Below are 24999 nucleotides of genomic sequence, written 5' to 3' on the forward strand. Positions count from 1 at the left end.
TATCAGCCATTTCCGGCTAGGGAGAAGCTGATCTATTGCCCCATTATAAGTAATTTCAGGCAAGGGGGAGGAAGACTTCAGGACAGGGTAATACAACCTATTTCATCCTGTTATCAGCCATTTCAAGCAGGGGGAGGATGTTATAACAGGCCTGGGCGGTGTGGTGGGACTGATTCTTGGCCAGGCAAGCAAGTATATCTCTGCTATATGAAAGATTTGACTTGTTGGTGCTCTACACAAAATTTATCTCTTGTCAGTCTGCAAATGTGATGCATTTCCAGTCCTTTGTCTTAATTAACTTTTTTTTTTTGGTGGTGTAGTGAGACTCTTGGTGTGTGAGTGTCTGGCCCTGTTAAGCCATAATTTTTAAACATTTGATCTCTCAACAAGACATTTTTTTCACATAATACAATGTGTGTTTATAAATATTCCCCGATAAGGAACAATTTTTGGAAGCTATGTAATATGAAAAAGCTTAAAGGGGGTTGGCCAAAAGTGTGCATAAGATGATTTTATGGCACTTACTAATACAGCCTTTGTTAAAATTCTATGCTTCATAAGGTACACAATGTCTTTTGTGCTGTCCACACAGAGGTCTTGTTCATAAAATGGTTACTGATGGAGGGTCATGTGACCAGGCAAATCACCTCCATGTGATGTCTCCTACATTCAGAAACACTGCCCCTGCCATCTGCACTTGTTCTGTTTGAAGTTTAGTGCAGGTGCAGGGTGTTTGGATGGAGGAGATATCACATGGAGGTGATTTGCCTGGTCACATGACCTTCCATCTGCAGCCATTTTATGGACAAGTTCTCTGTGTGGACAGCACAAAAGACGTTGTGTACCTTAGAAAAAATCACCCAGATCCGAGCAGGGACTCCCAAATTCCATGGAAGTCACATTTGGCCGACCGCAAGCATGGCTTTCCTGCCCAGTTCCACAGATTTAGGCTATCTTCTCCTTCAAAGTTAGTATATGGGCCATAATCCTGAGGCAAGAGGCTGGCAAACAGCCCCCTCCAAAACCTAGTGGAGAGGTTAGTTTCGTCACACACGCTATTCGTTAACGTCGTCAAACATGCTTGTCAGTGTCACTCTGGCATTATTTGCTATTGCTGTCATTGCATTCAAGAGCTTAGAGGGAGGGGGGAGGTGGAGAGAAAAAGCAAAAAATTCATTAAAAAATAACAAAAAAAGCTAACTTCTTTCCTAAAAATTCTGAGGCGACAAGAGGTTAAATACCGACTTGCAGGGCAATTGATGCAACTTTGATTCGGGTAGAACTGATTCAGGTCCAAAGAAAACTTTTAAAAAAATGAGGCAAATCTGAAACAAACCAAATCTCAAAAGGTGTTGGACCTTATGACCATGTGTTCAGGTATTAGCTAGTGCATAATGTGCAGCCTGCTGTCTGAAGAGTCGTATTGCAGGCACATTTGGTATTTGTAAAGTCAGGATGTTCTGTTGGAATTAGTTAGGCACTACAATTTGTACTACACATATCTGGCCATGTTGAGATAAAATCAATGGTTAATTGTGGACACCACTGTGTAATGTGTAATTAGAAACATGAATTTCATTCAGCCTTTGCAATATAGGCAAAGTGACAGAAAACAGTGGTATAACGTTATTGTTGCATATCACTTATTTACAATAAAGTACCTCCTTCTCTAGGCTCAGTGGCAATGAGGTATGAAACATCAGACCTTGTAAAAGTGTCTGGCCCTGTTAAGCCATAAGCTCGGTAGCTGTGAAATATTCTTCAATGATCAAAAGAAACTAAATTAATTTGTTCATAAAAATTATTTATCTATACCCTAAATGTCAAGAAATTGTACTTACCAAAACAATTGGAATACAAAAATTGTCACATGTATTTAACAAATAAAGAGAAAATGTCTGGAGGTTATTGCTGCTTTTGGAAGAGGGTGCTGTGAAGGCATTATTATGAGCTATATGGTATTCTTCACAATCCAGGGCTAATCTAAATAGAAAAAAAAACAACAATCTCTGATTCAATTCAATCAAAAATGTTTGAGAATAGCACAGTGATGCATTCATTTTTATGGGGTCATGCACACATCCATATTTTTTGCAGATCAATGTGGCCAGTCTGCAAATTATAGAACGTGTCCTACTCTTGTCCACACTGTGGATTAGAATAGTTCTATTGATGGGAATGAGAATGCTCTCCTAAATTTTCATAAAGCTAATATACCTTTCAATTTAATAGGGTGGTCCAATTTTAGAATAATCATCTTTAAATGTGCTAAAATATTAAATTATATAATAAATTACTAATATTCTTCAAATATCACAGGTGTCCCAGATCTGGTGGGATCTTCCAGCAAGACAATGCAACATGTCACATGGCTGGAAATATCCAACACTGGTTGGAAGAGCATGCCCAAGATTTCCAAGTTCTACCCGAGGCCCCAATTCCCAAAACTTGAACCCAGCTAAGCACCTGTGGGACCACACTGATCATTGTGCTGGTTCTATGGATCCTCACACTCCAACAGCTGTGGGATGCACTGCGTCAGCATGGCTCCAGATACCTGTGACAACCTACCAGGACCTAATTGAGTCACTAATTGGGGTTTGCATTAATACATATGGCCTGGGCAGCATCAACATCTGGAAAGGCGATATTAATGCTGAGAAGTATGTAGAGGTTTTAGAACAACATATACTCCCATCCTGACAAAATCCCTTTTAGGGAAGACCTTGCATATTTCAGCAAGATAATTATAAGCCACAGACTGCATCCACCACAACAGCATGGCTTTGCAGAAGAAGTGTCTGGTAGCCAAACTGGCCTGCCTACAGTCCAGACCTTTCACCAACAGAAAATATTTGGAACATCATGAAACAAATAATTCGATAAAGGAGTCCCAGGACTGTTGATCCTATAAAAAAAAATGGGTCAACATTCCTCTCCCAAAACTACAAGAATTGGTGTCTTCACTTCCCAGACCTTTACAGACTGTTGTTAAAAGAAGAGGGGGTGCTATACAATGGTAGATATGGCACATGCCCGACATTTTGGGGATATGTTCCAGTCATAAAGTTCAAAATGAGTGATTTTTTTCATGAAATGGTAAAATGTCTCACTTTCAAACATCTGATATGTGTTCTATCATCTATTGTGAATAAAATATAGGTCCATGAGATTTGCAAATCATTGCATTCAGATTTTATTTACATATATTTACATTTTACAGTCTCAACTTTTTTGGAATTGGCATTAAAAATACATTTGATTATTTACATTTTTTGCTGCTTTTAAAGGGACATAAAAAAAGCGGTATTTTTTAATTCAATATTCATAGCGAACAATTTTTTCTGAATTTCTATGTTTTTCTTTTTCATTTTGGCAGCACTATGCCATTGAAAATGAAATATAAAATACTGTCTGAACTTGTGAGAAAAATGGTGATAGACCTCCAGCTGCAAAAATAAAACGTAACTTTTAGTAATGGAAATTACATTTTAATGGTGCGTCCCCGCTGACATGTTTCGCACGTTACCACACACTTCACATTCTGCTAAGATAAGTTGTGGAGAACTTCAGTTTATGATATAGACATTAAGGCCTCTTTCACACAAGCGATACGGATTGTGTAAGGATCTGCATGCAAGTTCAATCAGTTTTGTCTGCAATAGCGTGCAATGTGTGTGTTAATTCAGCATGGATGCAATCAGTTTTGATGCATTTTTCACACGTATGAAGAGAAACTGCAGAATAACAATCTATATCTCCTAGCAACCATCAAAGCAAAACGCATTGCATCCGGATGCCTTCGGATTCACTTCTATGGGGCCAGGGATGCGTACAATATAGAGCATACTGCGATTTTTCATGAACGCAAAAATGATGTCTGAAAAACATTGCTTATGGGCACAGACCCACTAAAATAATGGGTCAGGTTTCAATGCACACTATATCATTGCATCTGGACAGAAAACTCGCTCATGTGGAAAAGTCCTAAGGTCCCTTGCAGACGAGCGTGTCCGGATTAGGTCCGGATGCGTTCAGTGAAAACTTGCGCGATTTCGCAAGCGAGTCTAATCAGTTTTGTTTGCGATCGCGTTCAGTTCAGTTTTTATCACGCAATGCTATTTAATGCGTTTTGCACGCGTGTGATAAAAAAACTTCATGTTTACAAACAACATCTCTTAGCAACCATCAGTGAAAAATACATCGCATCCGCACTTGTTTGCGGATGCGATGTAATTTCCACGCAGCTTCTTTCACTTCTATAGGGCCAGCGTTGCGTGAAAATCGCAGAATATAGAACATGCTGCAATTTTCACGCAACGCACAAGTGATGCGTGAAAACCAACAGCCCCATTGAAATGAATTGGTCTGGAATCTGTGTGGGCGCAATGCACTCGCATCACGCATTGCACCCGCGCAGAAAACTCGCTCGTGTGAAAGGGGCCTAAAGGTTGTACTGCAATTTGGAACAGTGATGCGTTTTTGTTCACATATGTGCAACAATATGATGTAACAACAGTCAGACATGCATATTTTAAAGGGGTTGTCCAAGTTATGTTTTTTGTTCTTTGTATGTTTCTAGCTAAGCAAATCTAAGGGCTTTTCAATTCACTTGCTTCATCTACAATGGCCCTATTCTTCTAGTTAGCTGAGCATCACATGACCTGTAATGTCAGCTTCTTTCCCTGCTCTGATGACATTCCGTATACAAGCCTAAGGGGGCAGAGGGAGCTGCTCAAGGCATGTCCCCTGAACTTCCCTCTGCTGTCTGCCTTGTGTCCCCCTTCCCACTGGATTCTTCAGCAAAGTGTAACCCCTTCTACCATCAGCAGCACAGACTCAGGACTGGAGGCTCTGCCTCAGGTTCTGAGCAGCTACAGGGTTTACTCTTCTCCAGGCACTGAGCAGATAAATGCTGTGTACAGGATCTTTACTCCCTCCTCACCCTACAAACACAGAACTAACAGACTGGAGGAGTTTTCTCCTCTCTGCTCTTCTAATGGCTTTGAGGAAGTGTCTGCAGAGCATTGCACAAGAACAGGTAGAGGGAATATCCTGTGTGTATCAGCAATGTCATTGTACTGTACAGCTGGGACTTGTAGTCCCACACATACTACATGAGTCAGATTAAAAGGGGGACAGCAACTTTATTCACTCCCTTTGAAGAGCAGGAAGAGAGGAAAGGTAGACTTTGTTGTTACAAGTCCCCACAGCTTGGCAACTGCATGTCAACTAAGGGCCAGAACAGAACTAGGGATATTAATATATATATATATATATATATATATATCTTTTTGCCAAAAACTTGCTTAGCTTGCTGGCCATTTGATTTACAGTTCTTTCTTTCTTTTTTCTTTTTTATAACTCGGACAACCCCTTTAATGGTGTCTCCATCCCTCATGTAATATTGCTCTATTCGCTTTATAAGTCACATGACCAATTTTTTTGTGAAAAAAGTAAGTCTTATAAAGCGGAAAATACGGTAATATATTTTCTTTATCTCAATTTACAATTTTTGGGTGTTTTTTCTTTGCTGACCATCCCCTATAACTTACGTGAGAATATTTTTGTTGTTCAATATTACAAACCGGATTCCCAAAAAGTTGGGACACTATACAAATTGTGAATAAATACTGAATGCAATGATGTGGAGGTGCAAACTTATAATATTTTATTCAGAATGGAACATAAATCACAGAACAAAAGATTAAACTGAGAAAATGTACCATTTTAAGGTTAAAAATATGTTGAATCAGAATTTCATGGTGTCAACAAATCCCGAAAAAGTTGGGACAAGGCCATTTTCACCACTGTGTGGCATCTCCCCTTCTTCTTACAGCACTCAACAGACGTCTGGGGACCGAGGAGACCAGTTTCTCAAGTTTAGAAATAGGAATGCTCTCCCATTCTTGTCTAATACAGGCCTCTAGCTGTTCAATCGTCTTGGGCCTTCTTTGTTGCACCTTCCTCTTTATGATGCGCCAAATGTTCTCTATAGGTGAAAGATCTGGACTGCAGACTGGCCATTTCAGTACCCGGATCCTTCTCCTACGCAGCCATGATGTTGTGATTGATGCAGAATGTGGTCTGGCATTATCTTGTTGAAAAATGCAGGGTCTTCCCTGAAAGAGATGACGTCTGGATGGAAGCATATGTTGTTCTAGAACCTGAATATATTTTTCTGCATTGATGGTGCCTTTCCAGACATGCAAGCTTCCCATGCCACATGCACTCATGCAACCCCAGACCATCAGAGATGCAGGCTTCTGAACTGAGCGTTGATAACAACTTGGGTTGTCCTTGTCCTCTTTGGTCCGGATGACATGGCGTCCCAGATTTCCAAAAAGAACTTCGAATCGTGACTCGTCTGACCACAGAACAGTCTTCCATTTTGCCACACTCCATTTTAAATGATCCCTGGCCCAGTCAAAACGCCTGAGCTTGTGGATCTTGCTTAGAAATGGCTTCTTCTTTGCACTGTAGAGTTTCAGCTGGCAACGGCGGATGGCACGGTGGATTGTGTTCACTGACAATGGTTTCTGTAAGTATTCCTGAGCCCATTCTGTGATTTCCTTTACAGTAGCATTCCTGTTTGTGGTGCAGTGTTGTTTAAGGGCCCGGAGATCACGGGTATCCAGTATGGTTTTACGGCCTTGACCCTTACGCACAGAGATTGTTACAGATTCTCTGAATCTTCGGATGATGTTATGCACAGTTGACGATGATAGATGCAAACTCTTTGCAATTTTTTGCTGGGTAACACCTTTCTGAAATTGCTCCACTATCTTTCTGCGCAACATTGTGGGAATTGGTGATCCTCTACCCATCTTGGCTTCTGAGAGACACTGCCACTCTGAGAAGCTCTTTTTATACCCAATCATGTTGCCAATTGACCTAATTAGTGTTAATTGGTCTTCCAGCTCTTCATTATGCTCAAATTTACTTTTTCCAGCCTCTTATTGCTACTTGTCCCAACTTTTTGGGGATTTGTTGACACCGTGAAATTTTGAATTAACGTATTTTTCCTTTAAAATGATATATTTACTCGGATTAAACGTTTGATCTGTCATCTACGTTCTATTACAAATAAAATATTGACATTTGCCATCTCCACATCATTGCATTCCGTTTTTATTCACGATTTGTATAGTGTCCCAACTTTTTGGGAATCCGGTTTGTATTATTATCCTTTAATATTGTCAATAATCAAATTTCTTACAGTAAAAAAAAATTAAAGTTGGGCTATGGAAGGGGTAACATAAAATAAAAATGGTGTTGGATGAGTTTCTATGCTACCTAAGGTACCTTACCTGCAGGCATTGTGAAAACTCTCCAAGACATTAGTAAGAAATTGTCTTTGACGAGAGGTACTTTTGTTATCATGCTTCTTAGGTTGGATTTTCTGGAGATAAATACAATACAAACTCAATAAATAACTTTGTATATAAAGTTCTAGTAAGAAAGCATTTGTGATATAAAAAAAATAAAGTGGTTATTCGATACTACAAAAAAATTTCAAAATGTGGCCTGTTAAAAGTCACACCGTATCCATTTGTGTTGCAGCTCCCATCCCTGCCGGATTGGAAGTGATGAAGTCTTGAAACTGCTGCAGCCAATCACTGTCACTAGGGTTGAGCAAATTGAAGTATCCAAAGTGGACTTCTATACGATTTTCAGGAAAAATGTGATTCACTGCAAAGCCAAATTTCCTCATGCTTCGTGATAACTAATCAATTTTCCATGAAATTAAGTTAAAAAAAAAAAATATTCAGCTCATCAATTTGAGCGTGAAGAGGCCACTGCAGCCATCTTGATTGAAGATCCCACGCGAAATCCCGTGCACTGTGACGTCATCACACACCGAGTATTTATTTTTATTTTTTACCGGATTAACACCCTGAAAGCCCTCACTATTAACCCCAGATGCCACGATCAGCGATGAGGTGTTCAATGACAGTGGGCGGCACAATCGCCATTCCCCGTCATTGCACTTGCGCTTCATGATGAAATAATTCGTCACAAAGCGAAATTCGGTGAAGCAGACAAATCAAATTTTTCTTGACTCAAATTCGCTCAACACTAACTGTCATATTGCAAGAATAGCACTGTTATGGCAATAAATGCAGATCCACTGTGCCAACCAACTGTTTTGACTTTGGGCTACCCAAGGCATTACCCTGGTATTTACACTCCATCCCCTATACAGTGATCTTGTCTTCACCACACGGGAGCCAACAAACCACTACATCTTGGAATATTCCTCGAGTGGTTGGGTACTAATCCAGGTTGGATCAAAGACACCGATGCAAGGCACCGAATGAACAGTAAAACACATAGTCAATGTTGCCTAGAGTGTGACACATTTATCACTGATTCAAAATTAAAAAAATGTAATTCCCTACACATGTTTGATATCACCGCGTCTGTAACGACCTGATCTATAAAATGGTCATGTTACTTTCCCCACGCGATGAACGCCATAAAAAAATATAAAACTATGATGAAATAGAAATTTTGCCCACCTTACTTTCCCAAAAAGTTATATATGCCAAAATAGTAACAATCAGTCACCTCATCCCACAAAAAATGAGCCCCTACATGAGACAATGGTCCAAAAAATTAAAAAACTATGGCTCTCAGACTAAAACATGATTTTTTTTGTTTCAAAAATGATTTTTTATGTTAAACGTTAAAAATTTTTTGAAAAAAAGTAGACAAATTAGGTATCGCCGCGTCCATAAGAACCTGCTCTATGAAAATACCACATGACCTAAACCTTGAGGTGAACATAGTAAAACAAAAAAAAAAGTGTAATAGCAAGAGGAGACACTAAAACATGATTTTTTTTGTTTAAAAAATTATATTATTGTGCAAAACTAAAAATAAAATAAAAGAAAGTATACATATTAGGTATCGCCACATCCGTTACGACCGGCTCTATAAAAATATCATATGACATAACCCCTGTCACTGTAAAAAAAAAATTATAAAATTGCGCTAAAAAAACAATTGCTTTGTCACCTTAAGTCACAAAAAGTGGAATAGCAAGCGATCAAAAAGTCATATGCACCCCAAAATAGTGCCAATCTAACAGATATCTCATCCCGCAAAAATGATACCCAACCTGAGACAATCGCCTAAAAACTGAAAAAACTATGGCTCTCAGACTATGGAAACTCTAAAACATTTCTTTTTGTTTAAAAAATGATATTATTGGGTAAAACCTAATTAAAAATAAAAAAACCTGCTCTATAAAAATATCATATGACCTACTCCTTAGGTGAACACCGTAAAAATAAAAAATAATCACGGTGTCAAAAAAGCAATTTTTTGTCACCTTACACCACAAAAAGTGTAATAGCAAGCGATCAAATAGGTATACGCACCCCAAAATCATACCAATCAAACCGTCATCAAAGCATGCAAAAAATGAGACCCTAAGACAATCGCCCAAAAAATAAAAAAAAAACAATGGCTCTCAGACTATGGAGACACTAAAAATTATATTATTGAGTAAAGCTTAAATAAATTTAAAAAAAGTTAATATTTTAGATATCCCTGCGTCCGTAACAACCTGCTCTATAAAAATAGCATGATCTAATCTGTCAGATGAACGTTGTAAATAATAAAAAATAAAAAACGGTGCCAAAACAGCTATTTTTTGGCAAATTTTCCATTTTAATCCATTTTGCCCGTAACAAAGCTAGGGTTAACAGCCAAACAAAACTCAATATTTATTGCCTTGATTCTGTAGTTTACAGAAATGCCCCATATGTGGTCGTATACTGCTGTATGACCACATGGGAATGAAGGAAAGGAACGCCATATGGTTTTTGGAAGGCGGCTTTTTCTGGACTGGTTTTTGACACCATGTCCCATTTGAAGCCCCCCTGATGCACTCCTAGAGTAGAAACTCCAAAAAGTGACCCTAATTAATAAACTACACCCCTCAAGGTATTCCAAACTGATTTTACAAACTTTGTTAACCCTTTAAGTGTTCCACAAGAATTAATCGCAAATGGAGATTACATTTCAGAATATTCTATTTTTTTGTTACTTTGCCTCAAAAAAAGTGTAATATAGAGCAACCAAAAATCATATGTACCCTAAAATAGTACCAACAAAACTGCCACCATAGTTTCCAAAATGGCGTCACTTTTGGAGTTTCTACTCTAGGGGTGCATCAGGGGGCTTCAAATGGCACATGGTGTCTAAAAACCAATCCAGCAAAATCTGCCTTCCAAAAACCAAATGGCGTTCCTTTCCTTCTGCGCCCTGCTGTGTGCCCATACAGCAGTTTATGACCACATATGGGGTGTTTCTGTAAACTGCCGAATCAGAGTAATAAATGTTGAGTTTTGTTTGGCTGTTAACCCTTGCTTTGTTACTGGGCAAAAAAATATTAAAATGGCAAATCTTCAAAAAAAAGTGAAATTCTGAAATTTTATCTCCATTTTCCATTAAATCTTATTGAACGCCATTTGGGTTAATAAATCTAGTAAAATCAGTTTTGAATACCTTGAGGGGTGTAGTTTCTTAGATGTGGTCACTTTTATGGAATTTCTACTCTAGGGGTGCATCAGGGGTTCTTTAAATGGGACATGGTGTAAAAAAAAGGCCATCAAAATCTGCCTTCCAGAAACCATATGGCGTTCCTTTCCTTGTGCGCCCTGCCGTTTGGTTATACAGCAGTTTACGACAACATATGGGGTGTTTCTATAAACTACAGAATCAGGGCAATAAATATTGAGTTTTGTTTGGCTGTTAACCCATGCTTTGTTACTGGAAAAAATAGATTAAAATGGAAAATTTGCCAAAAAATGTAAATTCTGAAATTTCATCTCCATTTGCCAATAAATTTTACTGTAGAGCATGCTGTGATTTTTTTTACAATACAAACACTATATGCTGTGTCAAAAATAACGCTCGTGTGCACAGACCCATTGAAATGAATGGCTCCAGATTTGGTCCGGATGCAAAGTGTTCACTTCACGCATCGCGCCAACAGGGTTTTAAAAAAAACTAACGATGTTTATGTCCTTGTGCTCTGCAATCATAGAACGTACAGCAAACTGAACACTGACACATTAATGGGCTAATTCACATGCCAGATTTTTCTTTTTCATAGACCATGCAGAGAAAATCACATCATTAACTATTTTGGTCTGCCTTCCGTGCTAGACATGTCCTTTCAAGTAAACAGTTCCGTAAAAAAATTAAAAAAAATGACAACACAAGTTAAAACATTTTTTTTTAAGTACTGGATGGCGTACTGATGCCAAACATTTGGAAAAAAACACTATGGCTGGATTCACACGTTTGTGGAACACGGTCCGTGTGATATGGGCCTGGAGTTCTTCTGAGTGCAGGAGCACACGGCGTCATTGGTTGCTATGACGCAGTGTGCTTCCTGCTGCCACCGCAGTACAGTAATACACAGTGTATTGCGCAGTGATGTCACCACAGGTTCTTTTCCTCAAAGAAACAAGTGGTTTAAGGTAAGTTAAAAAAATTTTTTTTTTTTTTTAACCCCTCCATCACTATTTGACTTAGCATTCTGTATTAAGAATGCTATTATTTTCCTTTATAACCATGTTATAAGGGAAAATAATAATGATCGGGTCCCCATACTAATCGTCTCCTAGCAACCATGCGTGAAAATCGCACCGCATCTGCACTTGCTTGCAGATGCTTGCGATTTGCACGCAGCCCCATTCACTTCTATGGGGCCTGTGTTGTATGAAAAACGTACAAAATAGAGCATGCTGCGATTTTCACGCAACACACAAGGTATTCGTGAAAATCACTACTCATGGGCACAGCCCCATAGAAATGAATAGGTCTGGATTCAGTGCGGGTGCAATGCGTTCACCTCACGCTTTGCATCCGTACGGAAATCTCACTCGTGTGAAAGAGGCCTAAGGAGTCATACATGATACTGTACTAATCCCACAAGGATGGAAAATTTTCCATTTTTAAAGGAAGAAACACATATGACTTTTACACCCCTTGTTTACACCCCGAATATAGCATTAAAGGGAACCTGTCATGTGGATATTTGATTATAATCTAACTAATTATATACAATCATTAACTACTAAAACATGCCTTAGGCTACTTTCACACCTGCGTTCAGGTGTCCGCTCGTGAGCTCCGTTTGAAGGCTCTCACAAGCGGCCCTGAACGCAGCCGTCTGGCCTTAATGCATTCTCAGTGGAGGCGGATCCACTGAGAATGCATCCGTCTGCCAGCGCTCAGCCTCCGCTCCGCTCAGTGAGCGGACACCTGAATGCTGCTTGCAGCGTTCGGGTGTCCGCCTGGCCGTGCGGAGGCAAGCGGATCCGTCCAGACTTATAATGGAAGTCACTCATGTCATACCTTTACTCATGTCTTGCCAGCATAGTCAGTGTTATATCTGTTTGGTGCATTCTCTCTGTGTGTTCTCTATGATTGCTACATTCTGTGTAGTTTGCTCTTGTGGTGCATGTGGACCGCGTCGATATCCTCCATTGTATGCATATTTTGCTGGGGTTAGTCGATTACTGCGGTCCACATGCGGTCGGGCTGCTCCCCTAACTAAAGACACGCTACAGTGTCATGGGCTGAGCAGCTCCTCCAGAATTGCCACTAAATTTTTTTGTTTTTCATTTTCTGTCTTGTTAGATTTGAGTGTGTTTGCCTTTATTTGGCACTCTAGCACTTTTTTGCACCTGGTAACCTCCCTCACATGGTCTGGTGTGGGTGTGGCTCACGGCCTGGCTTCATCCACATTGTACAACCACAGCATTTATGCTGGGCAATTGTGGGGAGCTTGGCTGTGAGCTGAATTATATCATCCCCAGACCGTGTTCACACCATAGTCAGAGCAGTGGTTAGGACCCCTTGCCATGCTGAGAACCGTGACGTGGTGCATGATGGGCTCCGATATCTCCATGACTGGAACATATTGGCAAAAGTCTCAGCTTTTAATACCTTTACTCATGTCTTGCCAGCATAGTCAGTGTTATATCTGTTTGGTGCATTCTCTCTGTGTGTTCTCTATGATTGCTACATTCTGTGTAGTTTGCTCTTGTGGTGCATGTGGACCGCGTCGATATCCTCCATTGTATGCATATTTTGCTGGGGTTAGTCGATTACTGCGGTCCACATGCGGTCGGGCTGCTCCCCTAACTAAAGACACGCTACAGTGTCATGGGCTGAGCAGCTCCTCCAGAATTGCCACTAAATTTTTTTGTTTTTCATTTTCTGTCTTATAATGGAAGTCAATGGGGATGGATCCGCTTGAAGATGACACCATATGGCTCAATCTTCAAGCGGATCCGCCCCCCATTGACTTTCAATGTAAAGTCTGAACGGATCCGCTCAGGCTACTTTCACACTTAGAAATTTTTCTAAGTTATAATGCAGACGGATCTGTTCTGAACGGATGCAAACGTCTGCATTATAGGAGCGGATCCGTCTGATGAAACATCAGACGGACCCGCTCCGAACGCTAGTGTAAAAGTAGCCTTAGATGTATTCACTTACTGGTGTGACAGATGGTTACCTCATAATATACACACAAAGATGCCACATGCTGTATGCTAATGAGCTGATTTGAGTCCAGCGTGATGTCAGTGAGTCCAGAGTATATTTGATTCAGAGCTATAGCCACTCCCCTGCCCATCTGCTGCTGATTCATGTGGAAAAAAACTGTCAATCAGCAGCAGGTGGGCGGGGAGAGTCAGGAGCTCATGAATATTCAGGACTCATCATTATCAGACGGAGCTTTTCAATACAAAATGTGGGCAGATTGACTGGGTCAATTAAAGAAAGTGACCCAGCATTTTGCTAAGAGAATCAGTCACTTATTTATGTTGCCCTTAGTTAGGACACCATACAACTGGTGACAGGTTCCCTTTAAGTCTGTTAGATGACCAGAATATGTGGTCACTAACACCAGAACCAATCTTTGAGGCTAACAAATGAGACAGAAGGAGCCATAACTAAGTAATATTATTATAATCAGGTTACATGGCAGGTTATGTCTGTTGTGTCAAAAATATTTTTTGGGTCAGTGAACTTGGACTTTAAATTGCCCATTAGAGAAATAAGGAATATAGTATATAAACAATAGTATAGTAGGAGGCATATATAATACTAAAAATGCCAAGTAGACCTATGCATTTAGCTCTTCATTTTATGGATTAAGTATAATTTCCAAAGTGTGACTCACTGAAGATTTTCTCCTTAGTGGTGTAAGAGAAAGCTCTGCACAGTGTTCCATCATGCTACTAAGAAGCTTCTCCAACTCGCCATACTGCACTGGAATGCTGAGATGATCCTTTCTATTAAAGTAGATAGAAAACAAGTCTTATTCATTTGTATCTAAAGTTATGTTCCGCTGAGGATATGTGAATGGCCCATAACACTTGAAGCATGTCATTCCCTTACATCCTACCAGCAGCACAGATGGGGTTAACCACCCCCCGTAGACTGGTAGGACCGACGGAATTATTAATGAGCCCAAGTAAATCATACAATTAAACACCCCTTATAAAGGAGGGAGCCACCCCCAGCCCACTGTGATTTTTTCTGTCCTCCCGGACAGGGGGGCCTGGCGGTGGCCCCTCCTTTTTTGTGCTCGGTCCGATTTTCCACGGCCAATGGGCGCCGCCATCTTCCGGACGTGACGTCCTAATAGCGTCTGACGTCACTTCCAAGTATTCCTCGCGACCATGAGTCACGTTCGCCGGTGATCATATTTTCTTCTTCTGCCTGTTAGGAATATTTTTGTTACTTTCTTTTATGCCCTGATAGGTAGCATTTCTTATATTTATTGGTGTTCCATAAGTTTGGTTATTTTTTTTCTCCGCCTAGGGAGGGGGGGTTTCTTCTGGGTTTAGTCTATTAAAGGAAGCATTTTGCACCAGCTCGGTCTCTGGCTGCACATGCTTCACAGCTGGCTCCCAGAGTCCCTTATAAGCTGGTATTTTTTCTGCTTATAGGTGCCTTTGCTTTTGGATAACCATTCTTCTGCTACTTTTGGTGCGCCTCTTACCTTTCTGCTTAGTAACATTTGTTTTAATATACAAATATATTATTGTCTTTTCCTCCCGCAGTGATGTCTTCTCCTCTGGATCCTGATAGCAGGAAGTCGGCTTCCAAGAGGAAGCATTTATCTTGCCACGATTGTAGCACTTCTTTCGAGGATTGCTATCCCTACCCTAGGTGTAACAGCTGCCGTCCGAGAGTCCAACCTTCTGGTGAACCTACCATACAGGATATGTATTCATGGGTGAAAAGCTATGTGGATGGATCCCTCAAGGGAGTCATGAACTTGATGGATGAGAGGCTTCCTGCTCCTGTCCAGACGCCTATGGAGAACTCTGCTCCAGTGGAGAGACCCTCTGTGGTCTCCTTAGTTTCTTTCTCCTCAGAGGAAGAGGAGCTTACCTCGTGTTTCTTTCCTTCAGACTACTCCAGTCCATCAGGTCGGGGGACCATGATGTTGACCTGGGGGAGCCTTCCAATCCCGCTATTCGGGCACCACGTGTCTTTAAAGCGGGTGAGACCCTCCTGTCTGTCATGTGTACAGAGTGGAAGAAACCTGAGAAAGGTCCGGTTCTAACGAAAAAAATGTAAAAACATGTTCCCTATAGCTAAGTCCTTGGTGGAATTGTGGGGTTCCATTTCCAAGGTGGACATGGCAATAGCCAAATTGTCCAGACACACTCCTTGACAGGCCAGAGTGCACTCTAAGAAGAGGTTACACGGCAGCTGCAGCATCCACTTCTACAGCCATTGCTGCTACTAAGGTCTCTACGTTCCTCCGGACTCGCCTGAACCAGATTCAGACTGACGTGGATCAGAAGGTGTCTCGTGACGACATACTGGATGCCTTCAAGATTATTAACCTGGCAACAGATTTCCTGTGCGATACCACGCAGCTTCAGCTAAAATTAGCGGCCAAATGCATGGCCCTTGTATCAGCAGCCCGTAGGCCCTTATGGCTTAAAGTCTTGGGTCGCTAACAACTCTTCTAAATTCAATTTATGTGGCCTACCCTTTGAGCCCAACCGTCTGTTTGGCTCGGAGCTTAATAAAATTATAGAAGGCCTATCAGATAAAAAGGGGAAGAGTCTTCCCCAACAGTCCTTTCGAGGGCGGGGCAAACAGGACCGTGGGGGTATGTCTGGCCAGGAGTCAAGATCTCGAAGGGACTGGGGAGCGCAGCGAAGGGGTTCGACACGCTCTAGCGGAGGAGCCAAGGATAAAAGAGCCACCTCATGACTACCGGCCTCCTTGAGGCTCTTGGATGACTCCCGTTACTCCTGCCAGAAAGCTTCCCCTTTCCTCTGCTTCATCTACCTGTCGGGGGCCGTCTTTCCCACTTCAAAGAGAGTTGCATCCAAAATATTTTGTATCCCTGGGTCCTGAATATCATCTCCGAAGGTTCTTTGATCAATCTCATCTCTCTTCCTCCAGACAAGTTCAAGACCAACCTCTTACAAGCTGCCAAGCAGTCGGGACGGCTTACATTCAGGACTACATCCGCAAGGAGGCTCTGGAGGAGGTTCCGGCAGGGGAACGGGGCTTAGGGATCTATTCACTAGTTTTTCTGGTTCCCAAAGCATCAGGAGATCTCCGGATGATTATCGATCTGAGGTGTTTCAATCGGAATATAAGGAAGGTGAAGTTGGGGCGTGGCTTCGGCATGGCGGCGTGAAGATGCATGTAACAAGAGCTCCGTGACCAAGAGAAGGAGATCTGCACAAAACACCACCCTTACAGACTCCAAGAGGCCATGACCATAGGGAGACTATCCCCAAGCCAGCCTGTGGTCCCCCCGATCAATCAAGATTCCTCCGTTCTGGACCTCCGGGAACGACTGACACAGAGTCACCAGCAATGGCGGCCGCAACAACAACGCTGCGCCCCCCAGCACAGCCATTTACCCCGACAAGGGCGCACAGCGGGGTTGCACCAGAAAACACCACAGGTGGCTCACACTTGCCAACCCACTCTGCCCCGCTGTCCGGGGAGGAAAAACTCACAAGTTCGCCAGCGATGGCAGCAGTAACGGCGGCACCACGTCCTTCTGAGCAGTCAGGTACAACAATAAAGGTGCGAACTGGGCCTACTTTAGATGAAGACACAGTCGCCCATACGCCCATACACCCTTATCCCCCCCCCCCCCCGGTCTCATCACAGAGAGAGTCCCACCAGAATAAATAGGGAAGGGATGAACTGCCTACAAGACAGCATACTCCTGGCCACATAGAAGGCACTCAAGGAGAGTTCGGACCCATGATACAGCATATACAGGTATCGGCCTCCCCCTTAACGGTGACTGAGACACCATCTTTTAGCCAGAGCATGCCGGCGTTATTTTAAACTCCCTCGCTCCCACCCGCTACTCTAGATCACAGACTAGCGGAACTCTGGGAAATGGTGAGGACCTTACCTACAGGTGGCCCGCATAGAAACCAAACAAGCTTAAGCCCTACAAGCAGTACAAGAAAATGTTCAATGCTTGGACGACAGGGTAACTTCACTTGAACAACAATACGTTGACACCACATCCAAGTTATCCTCTCTTTACACTAACCTAGCCTCCTATACCGCTCAGTTAAAGGACTTTTCTCTTCACCTCGAAGATGTGGAAAACAAAGGCCACCGCAACAATCTCAAAATCCGCAATATCCCGGAAACAATTCTCAGTGACCAACTGTATACAACAATAGTAACCATATTTAACAAATTTCAGATTTATGGACATTCATCCGGTCCCAGTCCCTGACTGGACACTACCTCCGGTACTCCAGTCCCCAACTCTGAGAAATGAACAACCGTGGAGATATCCACCACCTCTCCCTCAACGAGCACTGAATGGCCGCCCAGGCAGCAATCGGGGATGTACACAATGAGCACAATACCCTCTATCAAGACGGCAACCTCACCTTGCTGAAACAGAACCATGATCTCTACTTCTGAAGAAACTTCCATCCTTACCGAAGAGATCTCTGGGGACTCTCATATTGTTCTACCCGACTCATCAGAGAATCCCATCAAAATACCAACCCATCATAACCACAGCAGATGGTGACGGACTCGTGGCACAGCCTTTGCTGTCACTACCTATCTACCCCCACGCACCACATGTCCACTCCCTGATGCGTGGTCACCCACTTATCATACTGGAGTTTCTTTGCTAAAAGTTCATGTTTCACCTCTATTATTGATCAATGGTTGCTCTTCGCTGTTTTCTTTTCTCTTCTTGTTCGACCATCTGTTTCACTTTCCCCCACTAGGGTACTGTGGCCATTGCCCCTCTGGAATTCTCCGGAATGGACAATACACAGTTAAGTTAGCATCATAGCTATTTTATAGATTTACAGAAGTGACTTAGTCATACCTCAACACTAGACCCCTTTATTTTCCTACCTCTCCACCTCACCCCTCTACTTCCCCCCCCTATCAATTCTCCCCCCCCCCCCCCACACTCTCTCAACTCGCAGGAACTGAATACATGGAAGAAAAGTTTCATACAGGAAACGTCAGTCCCTCTCCGGACCCCAAGACGAAAGGAGTATCTATCCTCGATTCCAACGCTGTCTCTTGGGAGTTGATTGATTCTCGCACTGATGGAGCCGGCAGGTACCTATTTGTTAAGGGTAGGCTTGCAGGCACGATCACTACACTAGCAACAGTATATGCTCCTAACACAGAACAAACCAGTTTTCTAGACAAAACACTCACAGCCCTAGAAGAATTTACTGAGGGCATCCAGATATTGGGGGGTGATTTCAACCTTACTATCGACCCAAGACTTGACTCTTCCAAGAATCAATCATATTTACCTCGCTCTACACAATCCAGACTACGGGAACTTTTCTTTACACACCAACTGATAGACACATGGTGTACCTTACACCCGACAACCAGGGACTATACATTTTACTCTAATCCACATAATTCATATTCTGGACTAGACTACTTTTTCATACAACACTCCAAACTGGAACATCTAACAGGGGCCCAGATCGATTCCATCACTTTCTCTGACCATGCTCTGATATCAATGACACTTTCACTTCCGAATTTCTGGGCCAGAGCCTGGCATTGGTAGCTAAACAACTCTCTCATACAAGACCTACAGGTTTATAAAGAGGTCTGTAATATTTCTCAATTAATACCACCTCCGAGAGCGATCCCCTCACCATATGGGAGGCACACAAGTGTTTTATCAGGGGTACCCCAAACTTAATGGAGGTCTGGGCTTACCAGACTTCATAGCCTATCATAGGGCCTCCCACCTTCTGAGAATAATCGACTGGTGTCGACATCAGACACATAAACAATGGATTGCAATTGAGTAATCCTTCCTACCCACTCCACAACACCGTGGCTGGGGACTTACACACCACAACAATAGGGTCTACCCTGAAAATATTTTCCTCAATCAAGGACAATTCGGAAGTCTCCCCGTCACCCTCGCCAATGTACCTGATTTTAGGGAATCCTCAGTTCCCCCTGGGCTCTAACACGGAACATTTCGGAGTCCAGTATTAAATAATAAATACAGAGTGCACCATTTTATCACGTCGGACTCTTGGCTCCTCCTTCAACACAACATTAACTTGGAAAATACTCCTAACTTAACGCCTTGGCAATCTTAACAACTACAACACTTTCTTGCTACACTTCCCTCGGCAGCAACTTACAAAAGGGACAAAACAGTCTTTGAACAACTCTGCGAACAAAGAGGCATATCCCGACATGTTCTTTCTCAAAGGTATAATCTACTGATCTCATCTTCTGACCAGCCATCTCCCAATTATATACACAACTGGGAAAAAGACTTGGGTCTTACTTTTTCTCCAGAACAGAAAAAACAATTATTTATCTGTACACATAAATCCTCCATAGCTAGTAACCTACAAGAAGCAGGGTTTAAAATCCTCTCTAGATAGTACAGAGTCCCTACAAAACTACACTCTATTTTCCCTACAGTTTCACTGCTATGCTGGCAATGTGGGGGAGCTAGGGGAACAATATTACATATTTTCTGGGAATGCCCAGTTCTTGCCAGTTTTTGGGAGAAGGTATGGTGTACCACATCTACATTCACTTTCTATGTCCTACCCAAGACACCGGCCTTTTTTCTACTCCATCAGTGCGAGATTCCCATCACTACCTATAATAAATCGGTGGTACGACATTTGGTCAATGCAGCGAGAGCATGTATCCCTTGTATGTGGAGACAAGTTTCTGCCCTCACAACCGCAATGTGGATTAACAAAGTACAGGAGACCATGAGGATGGAGGATCTAACCACGCCACTGAGAAACACAGAAAGAAAGTTCATTAAAACCTGGAAAATTGGATTAACTTTCATAACTCCCAAGCATGCAGACTATTACTATCAATCGCAATGAGAGGGGGACAGTAACCAACTCTCAAAATCTAAAGAAACTCATGTGGTTATTATTATATTAATGACTATTATACTATACCCCCCTTTCCCCCCCACCTCTCTTCCCTCTCCCTCCCATTTTTACTTTGCACCAACAACATAAACCTTCCTAACCAGGAATGTGCTATCCAACATTTTGTAGCATTTTCTCTTTAAAGTTTTAATCTCATTATTTTTTATTTGATTTGTGCAGATATCGCCCCACACTTAATTTGTTTGCTTATTCGTAAAAATCTGAAACTTAAATAAAAAATGTATTAAAAAAAGGAAGGTGAAGTTTCGTATGGAAACCATCAGGTCAGTGGTTCACGTTCTCAGTCCTGGGGACGTGATGGCAACCCTGGACCTCAAGGGTGCATATCTGCACATTCTGATCCATCCTGCTTCCAGGAAATATCTCAGGATCGCGGTCCAGGTGTTGCCCTTCCTTTTGGCATTTCTTCTGCCCCTAACACTTTTACCAAGGTGGTGGTTTCTGTGGTGGTGGCTTTAAGACTTCAGGGACTGACCATCATTCCTTATCTGGACGATTGGCTTTTGAAAACCTCTTCTCCGGCGGTCCTAACCCAGCATCTTCATGTAGCAATCTCCTTTCTGTCCCACTTAGGTTGGATCATCAACTGGCAGAAGTCAAATGTGAGCCCGTCAAATTCAGTAAGGTATCTAGGCTTCATAATCGACTCCATTGGGATGTCTCTCCAGTCGTCTCCAGAAAAAAGATCCCGGATCCGGATACAGAGCACGGCAGAGTTACTATCCATTCCCCGGCGAGTCCCAATTCGGACTCTCATGAAGATGTTGGGGCTCATGTCAGCGTCTGCGGAAGCAGTCCCTTTGGCTTTGTGGCACCACCGCCCTCTACAGTCGGAGGTCCTCTCCAAACGGAATGGCAGCCCTGCCGGGCTAAACTCCCTGAGGTCCCTGTCTTGGCGAACTCGATATTCCCTCAGAATGTGGATCCATCTTTTAGACGGGAAGTCTATGACACAGCCAACCTGGTTCATATTGACAACAGATGCGTCCCAAGTAGGCTGGGGCACTCACCTAGACGACTCTCCAGTTCACAGAACCTGTTCTCCTCAGGAGCGGCTTCTCTCATCCAATCTCAGCGAGCTAGCTATCCGGATAGCCCTCCTTCACTTCGCCCCTCAGATCCGGGGCAAGGCTGTGAAAGTCCAGTCAGACAATATGACTGCGGTACTTTACATCAACAAGCAGGGAGGCACAAGATCACTTCCCCTCCTATCAGAGATCGGGGTGATTCTGGATTGGGCAGAGTTGAACCTGTCCCATTTATCTGCGATCTACATTCGAGGCTCTCTCAATATGATAGCGGATCGGCTATCAAGGTTCAACGCCAAGGTGGAGAGGTTTTGCTCCCTTTAGAGGGAGGACAACCCCCTGGCGATAGATGCTCTGTCAATATCCTGGAGGTTCAGGCTAGCTTACATCTTCCCTCCGTTTTCCATGATTCCGAGGACATTGATGAAAATCCGTCAGGATCAGGCCTCGGTGATAGCCATCATACCGTTTTGGCCGAAGAGATGCTGGTTTATCCAGCTCACCCAGATGAGTCGAGGGCAATATTGGAGGCTCCCCCCTCAGCAGATCCTGGTGTCATGGGACATTCACCTCTGCTCAGATCTGCACAGATTTAACCTGACAGCCTGGTGGTTGATCAGTCCCTTTCCAGAGTAGAAGGGCTTTCAGAGTTGGTCCTGAGAACGCTGTCTCATTCAAGAGCGGACTCTACCAAGAGAGCCTACTCATGGATTATGAAGATATTCTCATCCTGTTGCACCTCAAGGGAGGTGGCGTCTGCAGATCCGCCCCTCTCCGCCATCCTTCAGTTCCTGCAAGATGGCCTTGACAAAGGCCTTGCTCCATCTACTCTGAGGGTTCAAGTTTCAGCCATCTCAGCCTGCCTCAACAGGTCTTTTTCTCAGGACCCGCTCATCAAACGTTTCCTTAAGGGAGGTGAAAGATTGAAGCCTACAGTACTGAGACCCATTCCTCAATGGGATTTATCAGTAGTCCTCAAGGGGTTAGCATCTCCCCCCTTTGAGCCTTTGGAGGAGGTGGATTTCAAGTTCGTCACATGGAAGCTTGCTTTTCTTCTTGCAGTGACTTCGGCCAAGAGGGTCTCCGAGCTTCAAGCTATCTCAGCACACGGGCCCTATACCATCTTTTTTCAAGACCGGGTCCTTTTAAGATTTCTCCCGTATTTTAGACGTAAAGTTCCTTTGTTCCAGAATATCAACCAGGTGATATCCCTCCCGGTTCTTTCTACACCTTCTACCTCCTCCGAGGAACCTACTATACATCCTCTGGACTTCTCGAGATGCCCCCGGATCTTTGTGGATAGATCAAAGGAGTTTAGGAAAGATGAAAATCTTCTAATCCTGTTTGCCGGTAAAGTTAAAGGCCGTAAGGCATCTAAACCATCCATCAGTCAATGGATTAAGGAGGCTATTAGGGAAGCCTTTGTTTCCCAATATCTGGCCCCTCCAGGGTTCGTGAAGTCCCATTCTACTAGGGCCGTAGCGACTTCTTTTGTTGAGAGGAGTCTTCTTCCTCTCTACATGATTTGCAAGTCTGCCTCCAGGAGCTCTGAATTAACATTCATCTCCCATTATAGATTGGATGCTAGATTAGCTGAGTATTTGGCTTTTGGGCGGACTATACTTGAGTCTGCCAGGCATGAGGGCCCTCCCTAGGGGTTCTTCTTGCTATCTCCTCATCTGTGCTGCCGGTAGGACGTAAGGGAATCGTTAATTTCTAACGATAATTTGTTTTCCGAACAGCAGCACACAAAGATCCCACCCTAGTAAGTTTAGTTTTTTTCTTGCTACAACACAGTGGGATGGGGTGGTTCTCTCCTTTATAGGGGGTATTTAGTTGTTTAATTGTATGATTTACTTGGGCTCATTAATAATTTCGCCGGTCCTACCAGTCCACGGAGGGGGGGTGGTGGTTTACCCCCATCTGTGCTGCTGTTAGGACTAAGGGAAAACAAATTATCGGTAGAAATTAATGATTTTCATTTCAGGCATTTGCTCCTCAATTACATCATAGTAGGTCAAATGCACAGAAAGAGGTGCAAAACGTTCTATTATACCTTATGTCTGTGTAGGCTTCACTCCTGGTTTTGGCTTACAACCACTGAGACAAATCACTGACCAAAACACAAAAGTGTGAATAAGGCCTAATGCACACGACCGTTATGTGTTTTGTGGTCCGCAAATTGCGGATCCGCAAAACATGAATTGCGCCCGTGTGCGTTCCGCAATTTGTGGAATGGCGCGGGCAGCCATTAACTCCCTTTTCTTGTCCGAAAAACTGACAAGAATAGGACAGGCTATATTTTTTCGCGGTGAATGGGTCCACATCCAAGCCGCAAATACTGTCGCTCGTATGCGGATCAAAACAACGGTCGTGTGCATGTGGCCTTAGACCAAATTTTTCTGCTGGTACTGTACATCTGGACCAAATCTCCAATAAAATCCACTTGTGTTCCATGCAGATTTCAGTGCTGATTTTGTTGCAGATTAAACCACAGATTCAACTCATTGCATTGCCCAGGAAGTGCCATAAGAGTCTGATAAATGCCCCCTAATCCCTAACTTGCTCTGAGTGGAGAGGTGGCCGTGCAGGTGAGTCTCAAACACCTAAGAGATACCTAAGAGATGCTTTCAGTGCATCTCATACCAAAATCAGACAATCCCTTTAATACTACAAAACTCCAATAGCATTTTAATGCTATGCCTGCCAGTGTTGGTTCACTTTAAAAATGTTTTTTTTGTTAATGCCATAATTCTAATCTTGATTGAATTCCTTTAACTCTGGATTACTCTCAATATCTCTCCAACCTAGCTCTCTACCAACCAACCACATGAAAATGGCACTTTTTTACTGTAGATTCTAAATTTATGTCTGAAGTAAATATAGCTGGCACATAACTCAGGTAACTGAAATGTCTTAAAACCCCTTAGTGACATAACTCATTTTAGTCTTAAGGATCAGTAAAATGTTTCCCCCTCTGTCTCAAAGTTTCATAGTCTCATATTAATTGAAATAAAGGCAAAAAGTTATGAGCACTGGAACAGTGCTCATAACTTTTTGCCTTTATTTCAATTAATATGAAACTTTGAAACTTTGAGACACTGGTCTCCCCTCAGTCTCCAACTACCACCTCGCAATGATAAGAGACCCAGCTGTTCTCAGCTGCTCTCTTGTAGCTGTGTAGGGGTCTCAGTACAATCTTTTCAGACTCTCCTTTTATCACTCTCCATAACAGTTCCTCACAGCCCTACATCCTGTCAACACCAAGGCGTGCCCACTACTTTCTAGCCCTTTCTACAATGTCTGACTCAGGCTGTCTAAGCATGCTCCGTACACTCAGTGACATATAATAATATATTCACTCTACAAAGATAAATGCATAACTTAAAACCAACCTCCTTTACATCTCAAATATAGTAAACAGTGGAACAAAGGGGATACAAATAATAGGACAAGCTGCAGTATATACCACAGACATT

The 24999-nt window shown here is 42.7% G+C and overlaps 1 protein-coding gene across 1 annotated transcript in view; it reads right to left on the reverse strand.

Moving 5' to 3' along the window:
- The window catches only part of MEI1 (meiotic double-stranded break formation protein 1), a 502988-nt gene that overhangs the window by 217241 nt on the left and 260748 nt on the right, over window positions 1–24999 (reverse strand). Inside the window, exons 12-14 of the mRNA XM_044301444.1 lie at window positions 14216–14327; window positions 7311–7402; window positions 1842–1983 (exon numbers count right to left, since the gene is read on the reverse strand). Coding sequence (XP_044157379.1) covers window positions 1842–1983; window positions 7311–7402; window positions 14216–14327 — 346 coding nt within the window. The remainder of the gene's footprint in view (window positions 1–1841; window positions 1984–7310; window positions 7403–14215; window positions 14328–24999) is intronic.

Source organism: Bufo gargarizans, chromosome 7, assembly GCF_014858855.1.
Source record: "Bufo gargarizans isolate SCDJY-AF-19 chromosome 7, ASM1485885v1, whole genome shotgun sequence".
Lineage (NCBI taxonomy): Eukaryota > Metazoa > Chordata > Amphibia > Anura > Bufonidae > Bufo > Bufo gargarizans.